The sequence below is a fragment of the Rhinatrema bivittatum genome, chromosome 12 (assembly GCF_901001135.1).
Source record: "Rhinatrema bivittatum chromosome 12, aRhiBiv1.1, whole genome shotgun sequence".
Classification (NCBI taxonomy): domain Eukaryota; kingdom Metazoa; phylum Chordata; class Amphibia; order Gymnophiona; family Rhinatrematidae; genus Rhinatrema; species Rhinatrema bivittatum.
In genome coordinates this window covers 17,629,141-17,649,072 of record NC_042626.1, presented here as the reverse complement: position 1 = coordinate 17,649,072, position 19,932 = coordinate 17,629,141, and the positions used below count along the sequence as shown (strand labels likewise).

Here is a 19,932-nt window from a genome sequence, read left to right as displayed (position 1 = left end):
CACACATCAGTGCCGTAGGAAACAATGGGGAAAAAGGATAATTCAATGAAAAATTGAAAGCAATAATGTTTGTTGAGAACATTATTTTATTATCTAACTGAAGTTATAGAAGTTGTTTTGCAGAAGTTTGAGAAGGCTGACATAATTAGGCTTAGTACTGAAAAAATATAAAGACATATTATCTTTCCTATTGCACACTCTGCCCTCACTCTTATGACTAACATTGTACATCAAGGAAGAAGAAGAATTTTAGAAACAACATGGCTCTCCTTTCTGCAATGCTGAAGCCTCATTCCCCACTCAACACCTCCTAGAACAGCATGACCTGACTTCAAATCTCTAAGCAGCACAATACAGAGCATACTATACAAAGGGTACTGGTGGGGGAGGGGGAGAGGAATGGTAAATAAGATTGACATCTGGCTAGGAAGCTTGAATCATTCTCTGGAGGCCTATTTGCACTTCTTGGCTCGTATGGATATCACAGGCATACCCAATATACTAAGGGAATATAGGCTAGTGTGCCATCTATAAATGAGAGGGAACATTTTAATACAGAAAAAAACCCCAAAAATCATGCCTGTTTCCCATCACACATTGATAGGATTCACTAGGAAGACATTCTTTTACATTTTTCACTTCCAGATGTAGCATGGGACCAAAGAGTCTCACCCCTGAGGCTAAACATCTCCTACAATGATCAGGAAACAGGGTGCTCGCTCCCTGAGCCATACCCATGTACATAAAACATTGGTCCACAAGCAAAGTAGGTAAACCATTTGACACATTTTCTTTCCTTAAAGTTACATAGTTACATAGTAGAGGGCAGAAATATGCTACTTGGCCCATCCAATCTGCCCAGTTGAAGTCCCGAGATCTAATGTGTTTCCTATCCAATCTCTCTTTAAAGAGACGTCAAATATAGTCCTGAACAAGAAACCCAGCGCAGCCCAACAGGCGGGGGTCATTTGGCAGGTATGGCCATTCTGTGCTTTAGCAGAGCTGCTAGGCTTAACAGTTCATTAAAAAGTTCGCCTTTTCACATAGTAAAATTGAGGCCATGTCTTTGATTTAAGCCTCCTTATGCATTTTTCATGCCATATTCACAGTGCGAGTGAAACACATTTCCCACCTACCAGCTCTGTCTTAATAATAGACCCAAAGAAGGGGATGTCTGTGGTCCTGATAACTCTTGTAGAACATTATCATTGGATAATTCTTATTTTGGTCCAGTAAGAGGTCTCACAACCCACAGATGATCCATTTCTCTCCAGGACCGATATGGCTGCTAGATCTCTGCACCATGCATTAGAGCAGTTTGCTGCATGGTCACATAATGCTTGATATTTCTCCACTGTCTTATAAATAGCAATAATGCACCCAGGTTATAGGCTGTACTCCTCCAGGCACTCTGTTATGTGAGTGAGCCATGCAGTCTCTCTTCTTAGAACACACCTAAGATACTGTAATAGTGTGCATGCCACTGCCTGTCTTAATGGTGGTCTCAGCCTCGTGGTCGCCTTCTGGGGCAGCGGTCAGGAGAGCAGTGCATTTAACCTCGCTCATCTTTCCTTCCCATGCAGGAGAAAGTGGAATACCTCTTCTTGATCATCTTTACCATCGAAGCCTCCCTTAAGATCATAGCCTATGGGTTATTGTTCCATACGGACGCCTATCTCCGGAATGGCTGGAACGTCCTGGACTTCACCATTGTCTTGTTAGGGTGAGAACACCAATACATATCTATAGAGCGGGGGTCATCCTGGGTATACTGCATGGTTTATATGTTCCTCCAAGGGCTTTTGTGTCCTGTCTTTCCCAGTCTACTGGGGAAAACAAGTTTTTGCCAGTCTTGGATGCATCCAGTGTCAATTAGTGGAAGAAATATTAAGCAGTATTTTCTTTCAGGAGCCTTGCAAAAAGCAGTAATAAAACCTCCATGGGGAAGAACTTTATATCTTTAGGGCCTGCAAGCTCATTTTATAAGGACATTTCCCTTTGAAAATCTGGGCTGGCACTCGTGTCTTGTGGCCTTGTACACAAGGTGCCACAAGACAGAAAGCACAGAGTCTGGAGTTAACAGTGGAGCAAGGAACAGATCAGAGAAGCTTGCCCATAGGAGGAACATAAGAGGAGAAAGGAGAAGAGAGGCAGAACTACTGCTGCCAAGGACCTGTTCTGCATTGCTTGGGTCCTGATGTGGAATGGACTAGTACAGATACTCTGCTGAGGGGAGCACCCTGTATAGAAGGAATCCATGGAGCCCTATGCATATTTATCTATTTATTTATATTGTTATTTTCTGCCGAAGAACACGTGGATTCCAGGTACTCCAGTCTGACTACACAAAACAGTTGTGTCTTTTTGGTGCTTTTTTCCTAAACAGAAAATTTGTTTATGTTTTCACTTTGCCTGTCTGTGCGCACATTATCTACTGAATCATTCAACCTACAATAATCATATTTTCAGGCTATAATACCTAGAAACCATAAGATTGATTTCCTAGGATCTAGCCGAAAATTGGAGGGGGGAAAAAAAATCACTTTTTCAGCTGCAGTACTAGCACTGGCCAAAAAGTGGCAGTAGCCTACTGTAATAGATGATTCTTACACCGTGTGACCCCTATGAGTACTGCAAACCGTACAGGTAGATGGATAACACAACTTCATAAGACACCAGTATTATGTTTTAAAAAAACACCTCAGAAGAACTGTTATGCAATTCTTTCCTTACTTGTTTTTGTACTCAATAACAGGATGAAACAAATTGCTCCATTGTAACTTTGAAAACATGGAGAGTACTAGGGATGGACCGAACTGTAGATAGCAGGAGCCAGCTGCCTGCAAAGCATGAACAGGACTCGCACAGAGCTTGTCAAGAAAACAAACCCACTTCACGGACTTTGTCATCATGTGTGTGGAGGAAGTTCTCTCAGGCACTCACATTGGAATTAAGACTCCATGTCACCTATTGCAGGCAGACTCCAGTCCTGGCTTTATCTCATTGTGTGGCTGTGGAGACCTAGCTCCAATTTCCATAGAAAAGCAGGCCTGCAGCTACCAGCATGCAAGGGAGGGCAAGGACCTGAAATGGAAACCTAGGCTTGGACGTATCTGGCTGCTGCAACAGAGCAGTGAAAAGTTGTAAATGGATTTCACCCCACCCCCCCAAAATGAATTTGCCAGATCTTATTGATGATAGTCTTTCCTTTGATCTGCTGCTTTAATTCCAGTCTTCCTTTTTTTTCCTTTTGCAGACTTTTCACCGTGGCTCTGGAACAGATCAACAGCATTGGGGGCGTTTCAACGCCAGTGAGCAGCACAGGATTCAACGCGAAAGCCCTTCGAGCCTTTCGGGTGCTGCGGCCACTGCGGCTGGTATCGGGAGTGCCTAGTAAGGAAATAGGAAAGCGTGACTGGATGATTCCAGGCCACCTAGGATAGGTTTACCTAGGCCTGGCTTTGCCCTAGAAATGTCCTTCTGATTTTGCAGAGCTGCCCAGTCTTCCTGCATGCAATGGGGGTTAAAACCCTGTCCTAGCTGACATGGAATTATTTGGTAACCCTGGCAGATCTGGTTTTTCAGGCTATATTCTATTTGTTTATTTATTTATAGTACTTATAATCCACCTATAATGAATCATGCTATGCAGAGTACATACAAATTAAAATAGTACAACACAGCAAACAACATGTCAAATCAATTTAATCATTAAAACATCATTAAACTTAAAAATAAAAATAATACATGCAATTAGGTTAATCCAGTTAAAAAGGCTTCTTCAAACAAAATTGCTTTTAGTCTTTTACAAAAAACTCCAAGGTCAGAAATGACCTGAAGGTCACCCGGTAAATCAATGAGATTACACGACTGAGCACTTCTTGCAAATAGAGTTCACCCACATTTGGTACCTCAAGTAGGAATTGGGAATATGACCTTAAATGACACATGGGAGCATATTTCTTAAACAATCTTGCTAGATAATTGGGAACATTTTAATTATTCAGTTTCACAATTAACAGCAGGATCTTAAATTTTGTCTGCTGAAATACTGGTAACCAAAGCAGTCTCTGCAATGTTGGCGTAATATGTTCGTATTTTGAACTTTTAGCAATTAGCCCTGCAGCTGAATTTTGAAGACACTGTATTGCTTGTAATTGCATCTTTGGTAATCCCATGTACAATGAGTTGCAATAATCAATTGTCAATATGACAAAGGCCTGAAGAATTGTTCTAAAATCTTCTGGTTCAACAAGAAAACTCAAATGACCAGACTAGGAACAGTGGAGGGGTGGGGAAGGGTGTCCATAAAAATAGGGGGAAAATCCCCAGGTAATTGCAAATGAAGGCTAATAGGATCCCAGGATCCCAGAACTGGTTCTGAATGAATTGGAAGAAAAGGGGAAGTATTGGGCCAAAAAAAAAAGACCTCACATTTGCTGTCCCTGATTGGTCTACTTGGCAGTGATGCTACAAGTGTCATCACTCGTTGCATCCCATGCCATATGACCTAAAGTTTGGCACTGCTTTCACTGTGAATGCTCCCTGGCAGGATCGGGATGGCGTACGTGAATCTGGAAGAGGGTGGTCTGACTGTGAAATATTTCCATGTTTCCCTCAGGTCTGCAGGTAGTGCTGAATTCCATCATAAAGGCCATGGTTCCACTGCTGCACATCGCCCTGCTCGTTTTGTTCATGATCATCATCTATGCCATTGTGGGACTGGAACTATTCAAGGGCAAAATGCACAAAACCTGTTATTACACTGGGACAGGTGAGTGTGCCCTGCTATTGCACTGGGGCAAGGGAGTGTTCCTGTGCCATGAAACCTGTTATTACTCTGGGACAGGGGAGTGTGCCCTGCTATTGCACTGGGGCAAGGGAGTGTGCCTATGCCATGAAACCTGTTATTACTCTGGGACAGGGGAGTGTGCCCTGCTATTGCACTGGGGCAAGGGAGTGTGCCTGTGCCATGAAACCTGTTATTACACTGGGACAGGTGAGTGTGCCCTGTTATTACACTGGGACAAGGGAGTGTGCCTGAGCCGTGAAACCTGTTATTACTCTGGGACAGGTGAGTGTGCCCTGTTATTACACTGGGACAAGGGAGAGTGCCTGAGCTGTGAAACCTGTTATTACACTGGAACAAGGGAGTGTGCCTGTGCCATGAAACCTGTTATTACACTGGGACAGGTGAGTGTGCCCTGCTATTACACTGGGACAAGGGAGTGTGCCTATGCCGTGAAACCTGTTATTACACTGGGACAGGTGAGTGTGCCCTGTTATTACACTAGGACAAGGGAGTGTGCCTGTGCCGTGAAACCTGTTATTACACTGGGACAGGTGAGTGTGCCCTGCTATTACACTAGGCCAGGGGAGCGTGCCTGTGCCGTGAAACCTGTTATTACACTGGGACAGGTGAGTGTGCCCTGCTATTACACTGGGACAGGTGAGTGTGCCCGTGCCGTGAAACCTGTTATTACACTGGGACAGGTGAGTGTGCCCTGCTATTACACTAGGCCAGGGGAGCGTGCCCCCGTGCTATGAAACCTGCTATTACCCTTGGATATGGGGAATGTGTCCTGGGTCATCAGCCCTGTTATTACACTGGGACAGGTGAGTGTGCCCTGCGTTGTGAGACCTGTTACTACTCTTGTCCTTTCCTGTTCCTTATCGTTCAGATGTCGTGGCGACAGTGGAGTTTGAGAAGCCTGCACCCTGTACGGGTGCTGGGCATGGGCGCCATTGTGCAATGAATGGAACCGAATGCCGAGGTGGCTGGCCGGGTCCCAACAATGGCATCACCCACTTTGATAACTTTGGTTTTGCCATGCTGACGGTGTACCAGTGTATCACTATGGAGGGCTGGACCGATGTCCTTTACTGGGTAAGCTTACAGGGGACATGCTCATGCCGTCTAGGACTTTCCAAGAAACCTGCGAATAGTTGACTGATTAATGTCCCTCTGAGAAACAGTTATTAAAATAAATCAGTCCATGCCTGCCTGCTGCGGATTGCTGGGGATGCCACTTTCTGTAGCTGAAATACCTTTTGGATCGGATGGTTTTTCTTAGTTTTAGCTTGCTTTTCCAAATAATGCTGGAGGCAGCTATTAGCATTCAGATACAATGTCCCTTCCCTGAAGAGCTTACAGTGTAAGAGCCTGATATAATGAGACGTGAGTAAAAAAATGCACACATTTCCTTTACTCAGATGCTAAAAACGAGTTAACTACTGATGTGGTAAGCAAATACCAAGCTAATGTGCTGGGAGTTAAAGCACGCGAGCCTGAAAATGTGTGCACAAAAATATCCTTAGCGCACATGAAACAGGATTTGGTTTCAGGGGTTTTTTTCCCCTTTGAGTTCCAGTTCATCGAATGTTTATTTTCATTTGGCTCATTTGCCAAGCAGAAATAGACATTAAATTTAAGAAAAACTCCAAAATGAACAAAACAAGCTGACATGAGGCCTCTTCCTTAGAGCCTCCCCCAGTGGGGCAAGAGTGACTGAGGATTGCTCCTGCCCCTGTCTACACTGGATACCCCTGCCTAAGGGTATGTGGGGGCCAGTGGGGGCGGGGGAGGCTCATTTCTTTTAATTTGGGGGAGGTTTGGGCTAAGAGAACTGAAAATATTTGAAAAAATGTGCATTTGTGGAAATATTTGATTTCCAGTTCAGTTCCAGCGATGCATTTTCCCATTCCCAATGCACATCCCCGTTAGCTGTAAATGTAGCTCTGCTCAGAGGTGGAGTAAAGTCTCTGGCGGAGTTCACAGGGTGGAAGTTGCTATATTCGTTCAAAGAACATGCTTGGGGCACAAAAGAAATCTCGATAGATTTTCCATGCACATCCCTAATAACTAATGCCTTGATTAACATGGGATTTGCATGGAGGGGCACTAATTTGTGTGCACATTTTTACGCATGTTTGCACATTTGTTAAATCGAGAGTAAAGTTGTGCACACAGCCGAGTACCTGAGGCAACTGGCAATAAAATGACTTGTGCAAGGGATGCCTGTGGGACACATAGGATGTGAGCCATGCTTTATCTGGCTCTCGGCCTGCTGCGCTAAACTCTAGGCCACTCTTTTCTTATTTTTGGGGTGGGGGGGGGGAGTGGTGGTAAGCGAGTGGGGAGGGGGTCTGCATCACCTATCTCGCCCAGTGCAGCTGTTGCGTCGTTGGCGGGACCTCACGCACCTCTGCTTTTGCCTTAGGTGAACGACGCCATTGGGAATGAGTGGCCCTGGATCTACTTTGTCAGTCTTATCTTGTTGGGCTCCTTCTTTGTTCTGAACCTGGTATTGGGGGTCTTGAGTGGGTAAGTTAATATCCCTCCCCCTCCCACTCACACATTCTCTCTCTTACATATATATATATATATTTATATTTAGAGATTATACATTAGTACTGGAAGGCAGTCTGAAGTGAACTGCATCCTGCTTTCTTGACCACAGGAGGGCGCAGTTTGGGGGGGGGGGCAGGAGGCTGATGTGGGTTAAACAGAGAAAGCACTCGAGGTATTGCAAAAATGTGGTGAATCCCCAGTGAGAATGTGATGGCGATGAGAGTGGTATACTAAAGGGAGGGGAAGGGGGAGTGAGGGAGATGAAAAATGTAATAGAGTGACAATATAAGAGAGCGGAGAAAGTTTGTGTGTGCCCTCCACTAATCCATGACAATCTCAAGGTTACTGGAAATCTAAAGTTCCCAGGAATGGTGTGGGGGAAAAATGTTATCCTTATTAGTTTTAATTATTGGGTATTATTTGATATGTCTGCTGTTTAAAATACACTATTGATGTTTAGGAAATTTTTAAAAATTTGTACAGGAGCTCTAATTATTGGATGATGTTCTATTCATCAGCTGTTTTGATATGTATATTTTTTAGTATGGTTTTACCATTCTGATTGATTTATATTTCTTGATTGCTTTGTTTTGAGGAACAGCGATGTTCTGCTTTTTCCATTGTTGCACTGCATACAGAACCTGGCTTGTTGCGGTTTCTGGTTCAGTTTTTGTCTGTGTGTGTACGTGTGAGAGGCAGATAAAATGTGTGTGAGTGCCCCCAGTCTACGATAATCTCAGGGAGAAAGATTTGGAGAGTAGGCTATTTTAAAATCCCTATTAGTTTTATTATTGGGTGTTATTTAATGTGTCTGCTGTTGTGTAATATTTTATCGATGTTTAGGACATTTTACAATTTATATATGGGTTGGGTGTGCCAAAGGAAGTATCCACCCCAGGTGCCAAATACTTTAGGTACGTCACTGGGCGACGAGCAAGCGGAGAGGCCTTGCTCATTGCATCCCTGGCTGGGAAGGAGTCCAAGGGAAAGGTTGTACACAACATCTCTTCCCAAGTGTGCAGGAGGGTTGTACGCTTACAGTTTCACAGTCACACAGTTCTGTTCTTGGTTTGGTTGTTAGAAGTCCAAGGGTCTGTCAAGTCCAATCTCCTTTTGATTGTGGTAATCCAAGGGGAAGGTGTATCTGGAACCAGTTCTGCAGCACAGTGAACCCCAAATGTGCCAAACCCCAGGACTGACCCTTTTCTCTAGAAAATCCTCATACCGACCCATGGTTTCTCTGCCCCAGAACTCTCCTTTACTTTTGAAGTTATTTAGGGTTGCGGCCTGGCTGCCCCAGTTGATCAAATATTCCAGGATTTCCCACTATTGGAGTGAAACATTCCTCCCTCTGAAGGGGGGTGAGAAGGTGCGGTTCTATCATGAGGCAGGGTGAGGCAGCAGCCTCAGGTGGCAGAATTTTGAAGCGGAAAAAATGACCCTTTCAAAACCCCCCCACTGCAGTCGCCGCCTCACCCTGCCTCCAGAGCAAATCTTCAATTGCATTCTCCAAGCGATAGGCAGCCGGTGCAATGAAAATAAACTGGGCTGATGTGCTCATGTCTTGGAGTGCCAGCAGCAGAATCGCTGCTGCGTTGGACCTTCTGACCCAATGATGGCTATTGCTTCCCTTTACAGCTTTGCACCCTAGCCAGTATTAATTATGTTTTCTGGAGTGACTGAATCAATGTCACGTTAAGAGGATTATGGAGATCAGCAACCAGATTGTACAATCCTTCCGACTAATTAATGTTACTAAATTTATCCTACCTTGGCCCTCAGGTTTGAGGATTCAACAGATGGAAAGAAATTGCCTTATTGAAAGCTTGGGGAGTTCCCTGTAAAGGTTTTAAAAGAGCTTTGGGATTCATTTAGGATTTCCAGCGTAAACATGCGAGAAGGTGCAGTCTCACCTCGACCCTGTACACTGGGCCCAGGAGCTGGCAGGGACCACTCAGGAGCGACCCAGTGTGGCTGCTTTTGGTACTTGCAGGTTCCTGATCTGAGTCCTGTTACTCCTTGTTTGGTCCAGGGAGTTCACCAAGGAGAGGGAGAAGGCCAAATCTCGAGGAACCTTCCAGAAGCTGCGTGAGAAGCAACAGCTGGATGAAGACCTGAAGGGGTACATGGACTGGATTACCCATGCCGAGATCATGGACCCTGATCTGGAGCAAGGAGCAGGTAAGAGTGACCGAGATGTGACTGACCCAGTGAGAGGGGGAGGCAGCGTGAATCAAAGCGAGGAGGTACTGGTACTGGTGTGCTATGAAGGCGCCATCTAATGATGCCGGCTACAGAGCACTTCCTAACCTCTGTGTCCTGTTTCCTCCCTGCACTAAAAAAAAAAAAGGACCTTTAACTAATAAACTGAGCAGATCTGAGCAGCCACACTCAGGGGACCTGAGGAACTCATTCTATACAGAGCTGGGCAGAAAGGGTCAGGAATTTCTGACCTGCAAAGAGTTAATAACCAGAAATCATTAATCCTCAGGAGCTCCTGGCCTCTAGCCACAAATATTCTAAGACATTTATTAAGTTCAGATGAGGAAAAAATATAATTTATTTCCCTTTTACTCCCCCCTCCCCCTGTAATAAAAGTCATGGTCTTGGAAAGCAGAATCTGAGAGTGATGGATTCATTCGGCAGCTGATTTCATCCGGTAAAAAGATAAATCATGAAGAGTGCCGGGCAGGCAAGAACGCAGGCAAAGCTTCAGAAACCAGGTTTATTGCGCAGTACTCAACTAAGAAAACGCAAGAAACCAAATCATTAAACACACTGTATGTATTTATTACAGTGATTGTTGGTTGAAATCCGCATTGGTGCTTTGCGAATTATGGACTATAAATCTGTGAGAAAAATACATGAAACAAATTGACTTAAACCAGTCTACTGAGATTGGAGCTGGATGTCACACACAGGCAACCTGACGGTCTTACTCTGTCAGTGTGGCTTCATTTATCCCTAGCAAGGCCCTTTTGGATTCCCATGAAACCTAATTTATTATCATTTTCTCTGCCCCTGATCCATGCACCTCTCGGAGGAGCCGCCATGCATCGTTGCAGTAATCCGTAAGCGCACCATGCTTAGAGCCCGCTGTGGTGGCTCAGTGACCCAATGGCAGCGCTGGACACCTAGTATGATGCCCATCCCTGGCCCCGGCTAATCGAGGGCTACGGACCCCCGCAGAGGCTGCACCCTCAGCTTGGCCAAATCCAAGCTGAGGGTGCACCTGGCTCCGTGGCCTCTGATTGGAAAATTGTCGCTGCCATGACTGGTTTATAGATTTGGTGATGGGGGAGGGGGGAACGCCAGCTTTTAAACATCTGTACTGTGTGAGTCAGCATGGGTTTCGGGACAGCTGTAGGTATCTGGGGGCTGCTGCTTAGAGCTTGTGAGGTATTTTCTGCAGCCCCTCACTTGGGCGCACCTGAACACGGCTCACGGTGCTCTGCATTTTACCTCCCGCCCTGCAGGAATGTTGCCACTGGATGAAGGGGGATCGGAGACAGACAGCCTGTATGAAATTGAAGGCCTAAATAAGTTTATCCTCTTCTTGTGAGTACCTTGCTGGGTGGCCTGTGCATCTGATGAGGGCTTTCCAGCTCAGCTCATTTTTCATTTACTCTTTTTAAAGATGGGAAGGGTCATTTTTAAAAGCATTTTCGCTGGCCCAATCCACTGGTAAGCTTGTTCCCACGCGTCGCGTTTCCGTGGAGGTTTACCTGCTGAGCAGAGGTGTGCCTGGGGGGAGGGGGGAGAGGGGGATTGCACGTTCGTGCATGCGCCTGGATTTTAAAATGTGTGCGTAGGTTTTCCTGCGCACTCTTCTGCGGGCGCGATTGCGCCTGGATGGATTGGGTGGGATTATTTTCAAAGCGGATTTACGTGCAATGTTGCAAAAATACCTCCTGAGGCCACACAGCCCTCAAATAATCGATGGGTCCTGTCTGGAGGAGGTAAAAGGCAGAGGTTGAAGCTGAGAGCATTTAGTTTAAATGCTGGGGCGCCAACCTGTGTCTCTGTGCAGGGGAAGCTATCCCTATTACGAACCATAAATTACCTTTGAATGGCTAATTAAAAAAAAAAAAATCCTGAGCATTCTGGATAATTAAATTTCGGGTAGCAGCAGAGGTGGATGGGCAAGAACATGTAAATCAGAGGGGGGTTCTCGTTCTGGCAGGGAAGGCAGCGGCAGCTGCTCCTTTAGCACACTGGTTGATCCTGATGGGTTACAGGTTCGGGTCCCGAGATCCACGGTTGACCAGTAGTCCGTGGCACAGGGATTGCGGCCTCCTCGCAGTGCTGAGAAAGCATGCGATCCCTGGTTTTCCCTCCCCACCCCCCCCTCTGGTACGCTGGCCGTGTCTTGGGCGATGGCGTGCAGTCTTCCTCCACAGGCGAGCCTGGCCTCCTGCTCGCCAGCCGCTACCCCCCACTCCCGCAACCATTTCACATCCTTTTCTGTTTCCCCTGGCAGCCGACGCTGGAGGCGATGGAACCGCCTGTTTCGCAGGAAGTGCCGCGCACTGGTGAAGTCCAGCTTCTTCTATTGGCTGGTCATCCTGGTGATCTTCCTGAACACGGTCACCATAGCAACAGAGCATCACAACCAAGACGAATGGGTGACCTATGCCCAAGGTGTGAGCCACCTTGCCGAGGGCAAGGAATGCTGGGTAACTGCAGGCTCATCTGGGAATACTGGGTAACCTTCTGGACTTGGGAGGAAAAGCTGGGCTGCTGTGGAGAAACAGCTTGGCATGCTGGGTAACAGGTGGGAACGCTGGGTAATTGCGGATAGCACTGAATAATTTCATTTAATAGTATTTGTTCTGCATCATTGGCATAAAAGGGGGAGATTTGGCAAGAGTTGGATGGAATTGTCCTGTTCTGATATTGGAATTAGGAATCTTTTAGGTGGGCAAATGTGGAAAAATTAGAACACTTTCAGCCAGCTGGAAGGTCACAGGTTCCTGCTCAGAAGAGCTTACAGTAAGAGTGCATGCAGAGACAGATTCAGTGGCTTGCTGAAGGTCACACAGTGAATGGTGGAGGTGGAATTAGATCCTTGGTGCCTCGGTCTTACGCTGGGACTCAGTGGGGCAGCCTCTTGCTCTGGGTGCAGCTCTGAAGGTTTGCTCCTTGCAGCTTCTGTGTGCACTGCAGCTCGGCCCTTTTCTTCCCTGTCTGGACAGATACTGCCAACCAGGTGCTGCTGGCCCTGTTCACAGCAGAGATGGTGCTGAAGATGTACGCCCTGGGCTTCCGGGCCTACTTCCTGTCTCTCTTCAATCGGTTTGACTGCTTTGTGGTGTGCAGTGGCCTCCTGGAGATCATCCTGGTGCGGACTGGGATCATGACCCCCCTGGGCCTCTCCGTGCTGCGCTGCATTCGGCTCCTCAGGATCTTCAAGATAACCAGGTGAGGGGGGGGGGGGGGGGGTGCCATGCACTGCATTGTGAGTGTTCATTTCTGGAGTGTGCCAGGCCATGCTCCTTCATGCAGCCTGCACCACCCTGTAAGACACAGGTCCTTTCCAATAGTACCCCTCCCCCCCTTGAAATGTGCTGCTCTGAGAGTCTTATCTGGATCATCTTTGGGGGAGGTGCGAAAAGCATCACCACATCAGACCCTACCTCTTCCCCTTCCCACATTCCTTTCTGCTTTCTTTCCCTCTCCCAGTGCTCCTCTCCACCTGGGCACCTTTTGGGATGCAGCACTGTGGACAGAGTGGTGGCAGAGAGACATTACCCCCTCGGCTGCCCCCACCGGAGGGGCGGGAGGGGCAGCTGTAGGGACTGGGAATGTGCAGCTCCCTGTGTCCCCACGCTGCCGGCCTGACTGCCAGGAAGGAGGGGGAGCCGAGGAAGCTTGGGACGGGGGACGGGGTGGGGGGGGGGGGCGGCCGCCCTAAAGATGCTGTGCACTCCCCTCAGGTACTGGACCTCGCTGAATAACCTGGTGGCTTCCCTCCTGAACTCTGTGCGTTCCATTGCCTCCCTCCTGCTCCTCCTCTTCCTCTTCATCATCATCTTCTCCCTCCTGGGCATGCAGATGTTTGGCGGAAAGTATAACTTCGAGGACAGGGAACTGCAGAGGAGCACCTTCGACAACTTCCCGCAGGCCCTCATCAGCGTCTTCCAGGTAAGCAGGCATGAGAAGGAGAGAGAGCGAGAGGGGCCGCAGACTGCGTGCACTTCCTGGGTACTTTCCAGCTGCTGAGTTTGGGCTATCCCCCTCCTCAATCCTATTGAAACTCATTGTAGCGAGAGGAGATTTCCTGATTGAATTGGGGGGCGGGGGGGGGGGGGGGGAGGTGTTGATAAAAACCTGAAAGAAGGAAACATTTTTCAGAGGACAGAACGCCCTAGAGCAAGCGGTCACAGTGTCAGGCTCCCAGGGGCTAGGCACAGGAAAAGCCGGCAAATATCTCTTCATGGAAGAGGTGATGAACGCATGGAAAGGCCTCCGACATGGAGGTGGCAGAGACAAAAAAAAACTGTAACAGAACGAAACAAAGAGCCTGAGATAAGCACAGAGGATCCCCTCGTTGTGAAGAAGTGAGGGGAAAGCCAGAGATCAGCCAGGGCCTGCGGCACTGCACCAGGAATAAACCGGGCAGACTGGGTGGGGGACGGATTCAAGGAGCTTTGCGCACCGGGTCTCCCTTTCGTTCACTGCCAAAGGCACCCTCTGTCCCGTTCATTCTCTCAGTCCAGAAATGCAAAGCATGAAGTCCAAACAGTCCTCCCCTCTGACCCCTCAGAAACCTGAAAAGATAGCACTGACCTCCTGCCGACTGCAGAGGTTATCGGTCTCACCCCACCACCCGTAGATGGAGTCACTTTTATTGCCAGAGACTTAACTGACTTAACAACAAGTCTTTGCAATGTCGACACCAAGGAGACACTTTGGGGCCGATTTTCAAGGGGTTTTGCCTCCTAACTTTTGGAGTTAGGCTCCTACATTGGCCTTTTTGCAAATTTACTAGGACTGAGTTCCTAAAATTCAGCTCCTAGTTTCATTAGGCTCCTAAATTTAGGAGCCTGAAAAGTGGGTGGCTACAAGGGCAGAGTTAGGGTGGGGAAACAAAGTTAGAAGCTTAGGACTGATTTTCAGAACTTAGCTGCCTAAATCTAGGCACATGAATAGCAATCCTAAATGTATTCATTTAGGGGCTCAGCTCTTTGTGAATATTAGCCCTTTAATAGTTTCCCCAATACCTGGGAGAGACAGCTCTGGCCCACCTCTTTTTGGAGGTACGGCCTCCTGAAATGTACACAGTATCCTAGGAGAAGTCTCGCCAGTGAGCAGTAAAGAGGTTTTATACCATTTCTGCTGCTTGCTCATCCCTCTGGCTCTGGACGCTTTTGCTACCTTGAGGTCAGGCACAGTCACCCCAAGGTTTCTTTCCTGGTTGGTGTACATCAGTACCTCACCCCCAACCTTGCATTCTGCTTCCTGGGCAGGAATGAAGACTGTGAAGCTCAGGCAAATACCCTTCCTCACCCATAAAATCTGAATGTTGTGTTTGTGCCAAAAATATCCCCTCATTATTAGGGCTGGGCATTTTCTCCAAAGCCACATCATTGGAGAAAACAGAGACAGAGGGAGGAGAAGGGGCCTTGCTGCTGTCCTGCCCTACTCCTATCTCTCTGCTTCCAAATCTTTCTCCCAGTCCTGGAGCTCTCCCTTCTATTGCTTCTCCAAAGCTCTCAAGCAGGGCCTCCCAAACCTGTCCCAGTCACCCCCCAACCAGTCCGGTTTTCAGGACATCCACAATGAATATGCAGAAGAGACGTCAGCAGAACAGATATGGGAAGTCCTACTCTATAGCAGTGATTTCAAACCAGTCCTGTAAACCGGGGCATATTCCTAATCGTTGCTTATGTTCCTCAAGTGTCCTCTTGGTGGTTCCATCCCCATCGATAATGCAACATGTAGGGACATTGAACAGAGCCTTTGGAATGCTTTATCAAGACATTTATTTCTTTAAAACATTTCTATGCCGCCACATAACTACTGCTCAGAGCAGCTCACAAAATAAAACACGTGTAATGAAATTCATACATGACAACTAACTCATGCATCAACACCCCTCCCAAAGCTCAAGTGATATCCCAAGGCCAGCTGAAATAAGAAAGTCTTGAAAACTTCAAAAAGGAGTGTCTCTAGCAATGAATTCCATAGTTTAAGGGCAGCTCCTGAGAACGACCTTTCTTGCTTCTTGGAGAGGTGGGTGTGGGGCACAGATGGTACCTCTAGAAGTCCCCTTTGAGAAGACCTCAAGGCTTTTTCATGGATTATGAATGCCTAGCATAGAGTTCATCCATGGCAGGACCTCAGGACTTGTCATTTATCTGAGGATCACTTGGTTTTAGGTAGCCTCTGAAAGCTCGCCCTTTGTGGAATCTTTAAAAACTGAATCTCTGAGTCCAGTTTTATCTGTTCTGATCGATTTCCTTTTTCTAAATCATGTTATTTATGCCCTGTTATGTCATTTATGCTTTTATGTCTTGTTTTATGTCATTTCTTGGTCGTTTTGTAATGTCTTACTACGTTAATTTTAGGATTTTGTCCATTTATGTTTTTTATTACTGTCATTTTGTTCTATTGATGCCCTTCTGGGCAGTTTTAATTGGAAAGCGAACAACAAATAAAAATCTGATTGATTGATTGATTGATTGAAGCCTCAAGTCATACCTAGCCAGTCTGATAGTTTTCAAGAGATGCCTAATGAAATGCTTAAGACACATTAGCATACATTGGCTCTATGAACCAGGCTAATGTAAGCAAATATATCACATGCATATTCATTAGGGGGTAACTTGCAAATCAAACTGGCTGGGGCCTGTCTCTTCCCCTCGAGGACTGGTTTGACGACACTATCCTCAGACAAACCTGCTGTGCTCCAGTCCTTGAAGTCCACCACCAAGTCTGGTTTTCAGGGTAACTAAAATCTGAACTAACCCATCAGTCCAAATGTATGTAAATATATGTAGTGATTACTCATTGTGGAGAGCTTGAAAAACCAGCCTGGATGTGGATCTTGGGCAGCCGCGTGATTACCTTGGCCCTATCGTGGATGGCCCAGCTTGCCAACATTTGGGTTGAAATGTGCAACCTGTCCAGCACTTTTCTGAACTGTCCCTCACGCCTACCATATGTGTCTCAAAATGGCCCACAGAACAGCTCATGAAGGCTGGCCAACCCTAAAGACCCAGTGTGAACCAGCAGGACTTACTGGGAAGTCAGTGAAAAGAGACCACAAAAGCTGAGATCTGGGACTGGCTGGGCTTTTGTAGATGGAGGGAATGAGGAGATCCGCGAGAGGTGAAAAGCATCAAAGATTAAAGAGGAACGGATTTGATGTCTGTTGTAAAATTGATATTTGAGGGAGGAACAGGAGGAAGGAAGAGAGAGCCCTGGTACCAGTGATTCTCAAACGGTGTTTGGGACCTGAAACCAGGTCGGATAATCAGGATATCCACAAGGAATTTGCATGAGAGAGATTTACATACAATACAGGGTTTGAAAACATCCTAGAGGCATTGTCTTTTGTCACCTACATGTAAGTGTCTCACAGTCCCACAGAGGACATATTTGAGGCCTCTGTTTTTCTCCTTCCCTTCCCCACGCCCAGATCCTAACGGGAGAAGATTGGAACTCTGTGATGTACAATGGGATTCGGGCCTACGGAGGACCCTCCTTCCCCGGAGTGCTGGTCTGTTTCTACTTCATCATCCTCTTTGTCTGTGGAAATTGTATCCTTTAAAAAAAAAGACCAAACCTCTCCCCCCACCAAAAAAAACAACCCACCCAGGGCAGCTTTTCTCACTTTGTTTTGTCCTTGGGGTTATGGCACCCGACCTTGTTGAGTTGCATTAGAAACAAACTCCATGTGATCTGAATCCAGCCCTAGCTTTCCAGTTTCCCAGCAAGGTCAGTCGGTGACATATGTTCGAATGCCGAACTGGACTCTTATCTAATGATGACAAGGAGTCGACGGGCTGATTATTTGCTCTCGGCACCAGGTCCATCACTGCCTGCCATTAAATGAATAATGTTGCGGTCAGTTTTCAAAGAAGGCTGAGCTCCTGACTGAGGCATCTCAGTTCAGGCACCCAGAGTCTGGCAACTATTCACCCAAATATTCACCCAAACTTAGGAGCTGAAAATTTGCTTTATTGTTAGACTCCTGAAACTGATAGCCCTACATTTTGGCCCACTTTTAGATGTCTAAATTAAGCGCCAAGCTTACTTCAGACTTCTTCTGACTCTCTCCACTTTTTAGGAGCCTAAATTTAGGTGCTCAGCAGGGGGAAATGTTCCTTAAAGCAGAATGTAACGCCATCTTCTTTTCAATAAGAACCCTTTATTCTTATCCCATTAAAAAGCCATGCTGCCTTCCAGAGACTTACAATAATAACGAAATTGATAAATGTCTCCCCTCACCTGTGCTCAAACCTCTTCTCTCTTTCTTTCCTTTAAATTCTCGTTTCATTTTTAATGTTGCTGTGCTTTTCTTGTCCTGTTGGAGGGAGAGGTGGAGTTACAAGCCGCAGTAAACTGAGGAATGCACTGGTAGCCTTATTTAAAATGGACCCTCAATGTTGAATTTTTAAAAATGTTTCTTCTAATTATTAGTAACACGAGGGGGGGGGGGGAGGATGAAGATCATGGTGGGGGCAACTTTCAAACTGTCCACATCGGGATCCAAGTCCATTGACTTTGCATAAGTTTTCAAAGGAAAGTATGCTTTTTTTTTATGCACGTAGATAGGCTCTGGAAAATAATAATACACATAGACTTGAAAATGCATTCCATGTGCGATATATTGTGATCCCACCTGAAACACGCCGCCCAGCTGCAATGAAAAGTGTGCACGGAGTGGGACAAATTGCAAACTTTGGGCCTTACTGAGGGAGGACAATGTTCAAAGTGACGGTTTACGCGCATAAATCACTATTTACCCGTATCAGTGGCTATGAAACTTGTCTCGCCAGGGTCAGCCAACAAGCGTCATGTCCCGAGAGGCAGGCTGAGCCAGCTTTGGTTGTACCCCAGTTGCATCTTGGCACTTGCAGCTCTAGTTTCGCTAGGAAAGGCAAGGCTACAAGTCCCATGGATGCAAGAGAAGAGAAACTAGGGCTGGATGAACCTCTTCCCTTATGACATTGTAGAGAGCCTTGTGCTAACAAAATTGAAGGAGAATGTAAAGGGCCAAAAAGGTGCGGGTGCCTCCGGTGGCTGCTTGAAGCTGTAAGTTGGGGAGTGCTCGGCAGCATCTGTGATGAGATTTTCTTTAGTCTCACCTCACTCAGATATCCTACTGAATGTGTTCTTGGCCATTGCGGTGGATAACCTGGCAGAAGCAGAGAGCCTGACATCAGCACAGAAGGCCAAAGCCGAGGAACGGAAGCGGAAGAAAATGGCCAGGTCAGTAGAGGGGTGGGAGGTGGGTTAACATTTCTGAGTCCTATGGCTCGGAATTGTTTTTCTTCGTTTCTGAGCAGCAGAGCTTCCACTTGCCCAGCAGAAGGCGCTCTTACAGGCAGATCACTGTCACCAGAAGGAATCCGGCTCTAGTCCTCGCCGGGGCCCTTCCTCTCAGACACTTTTCTCCACAGCTTTTTGAGACCGTAGGTAGGACTGTGACAGGTGCTGGAATCAGGGTGGCCAGCTGGCTCCTTTTGGGTTGGACGGGCAGATCCAGCTCCGATTTTTACCCCATTGTACGCATGGGAAATTGGAGCTACAAACCCATACATGAAGTGTGTGTGTGTGGGAGGGGGTGGGGAGACTAACACCTGGATCTGACTATCCTGTCAAAATAGAGCCAGTTAGTCACTATTGCAGTAGCCTCCTCTGTCCACCTCAGCAGAGGACAGCACATTAAAGACCTCTGGGATGCTACCAAGTTCAAAGTGTTGAGAGTACACTAAAAGCAGGTGTGCACGAAGCACCCTTGCTAACCTAAATCCCATTTGCCTATCTTTAACCCAATCTCCTTGCGCTCCAGTCTATGCATTGAGATGGGAGACACAAATCCAGATTGACCCAGATGTCCTGTAGCAGTGGAATTCCTTTGATACTGCTGAATTCAGTATCTATGCACAGAGGACAATGTTTTATATTAACCACATATAGAGGACTTATTTGGAAGGCTTTTCCACCTAGAAATGAAAGATGTGGGTGAACATGACATGTTGACTTAATATGGCAGATGTTGTGGGATGATTCTAAAGATCTTTTTGACCTGACACTGTGGCTTGTGTTTCCTTCATCCCCTTAGATGCCTGCCTCCATCTATCTCCAGAAAGCATTTTTTCTTGGTGCCGTCTCGTAACCATGTTGCTTTTCGATCTCTTGTTCAGAGCGTATCCTGAGAAATCGGAGGATGAGAAGCAGCTGTTGGCCAAGAAACTGGAGCAGAAAGGCAAAGAAGGAATGCCTACGACAGAGAAGGTGTGTGTGTGTGTGTGTGTGTGTGTGAGCGCGTGTGTGTGTGAGCACGTGTGTGTGTGAGAGTGTGTGTGTGTAAGAGTGTGTGTGTGTGTCGCCTAACTCTTGTAAGGTCA

At 46.7% G+C, this 19,932-nt stretch overlaps 1 protein-coding gene across 1 annotated transcript in view; it reads left to right on the top strand.

The window, feature by feature from the left end:
• The window catches only part of CACNA1S (calcium voltage-gated channel subunit alpha1 S), a 73,584-nt gene that overhangs the window by 16,833 nt on the left and 36,819 nt on the right, over positions 1 to 19,932 (top strand). Inside the window, exons 3-15 of the mRNA XM_029572973.1 lie at positions 1,584 to 1,723; positions 3,257 to 3,393; positions 4,622 to 4,774; positions 5,682 to 5,887; positions 7,221 to 7,324; positions 9,384 to 9,532; positions 10,828 to 10,909; positions 11,832 to 11,992; positions 12,547 to 12,772; positions 13,288 to 13,495; positions 16,995 to 17,115; positions 18,676 to 18,790; positions 19,729 to 19,819. Of these exons, the coding sequence (XP_029428833.1) occupies positions 1,584 to 1,723; positions 3,257 to 3,393; positions 4,622 to 4,774; positions 5,682 to 5,887; positions 7,221 to 7,324; positions 9,384 to 9,532; positions 10,828 to 10,909; positions 11,832 to 11,992; positions 12,547 to 12,772; positions 13,288 to 13,495; positions 16,995 to 17,115; positions 18,676 to 18,790; positions 19,729 to 19,819 (1,893 nt within the window). The remainder of the gene's footprint in view (positions 1 to 1,583; positions 1,724 to 3,256; positions 3,394 to 4,621; positions 4,775 to 5,681; positions 5,888 to 7,220; positions 7,325 to 9,383; positions 9,533 to 10,827; positions 10,910 to 11,831; positions 11,993 to 12,546; positions 12,773 to 13,287; positions 13,496 to 16,994; positions 17,116 to 18,675; positions 18,791 to 19,728; positions 19,820 to 19,932) is intronic.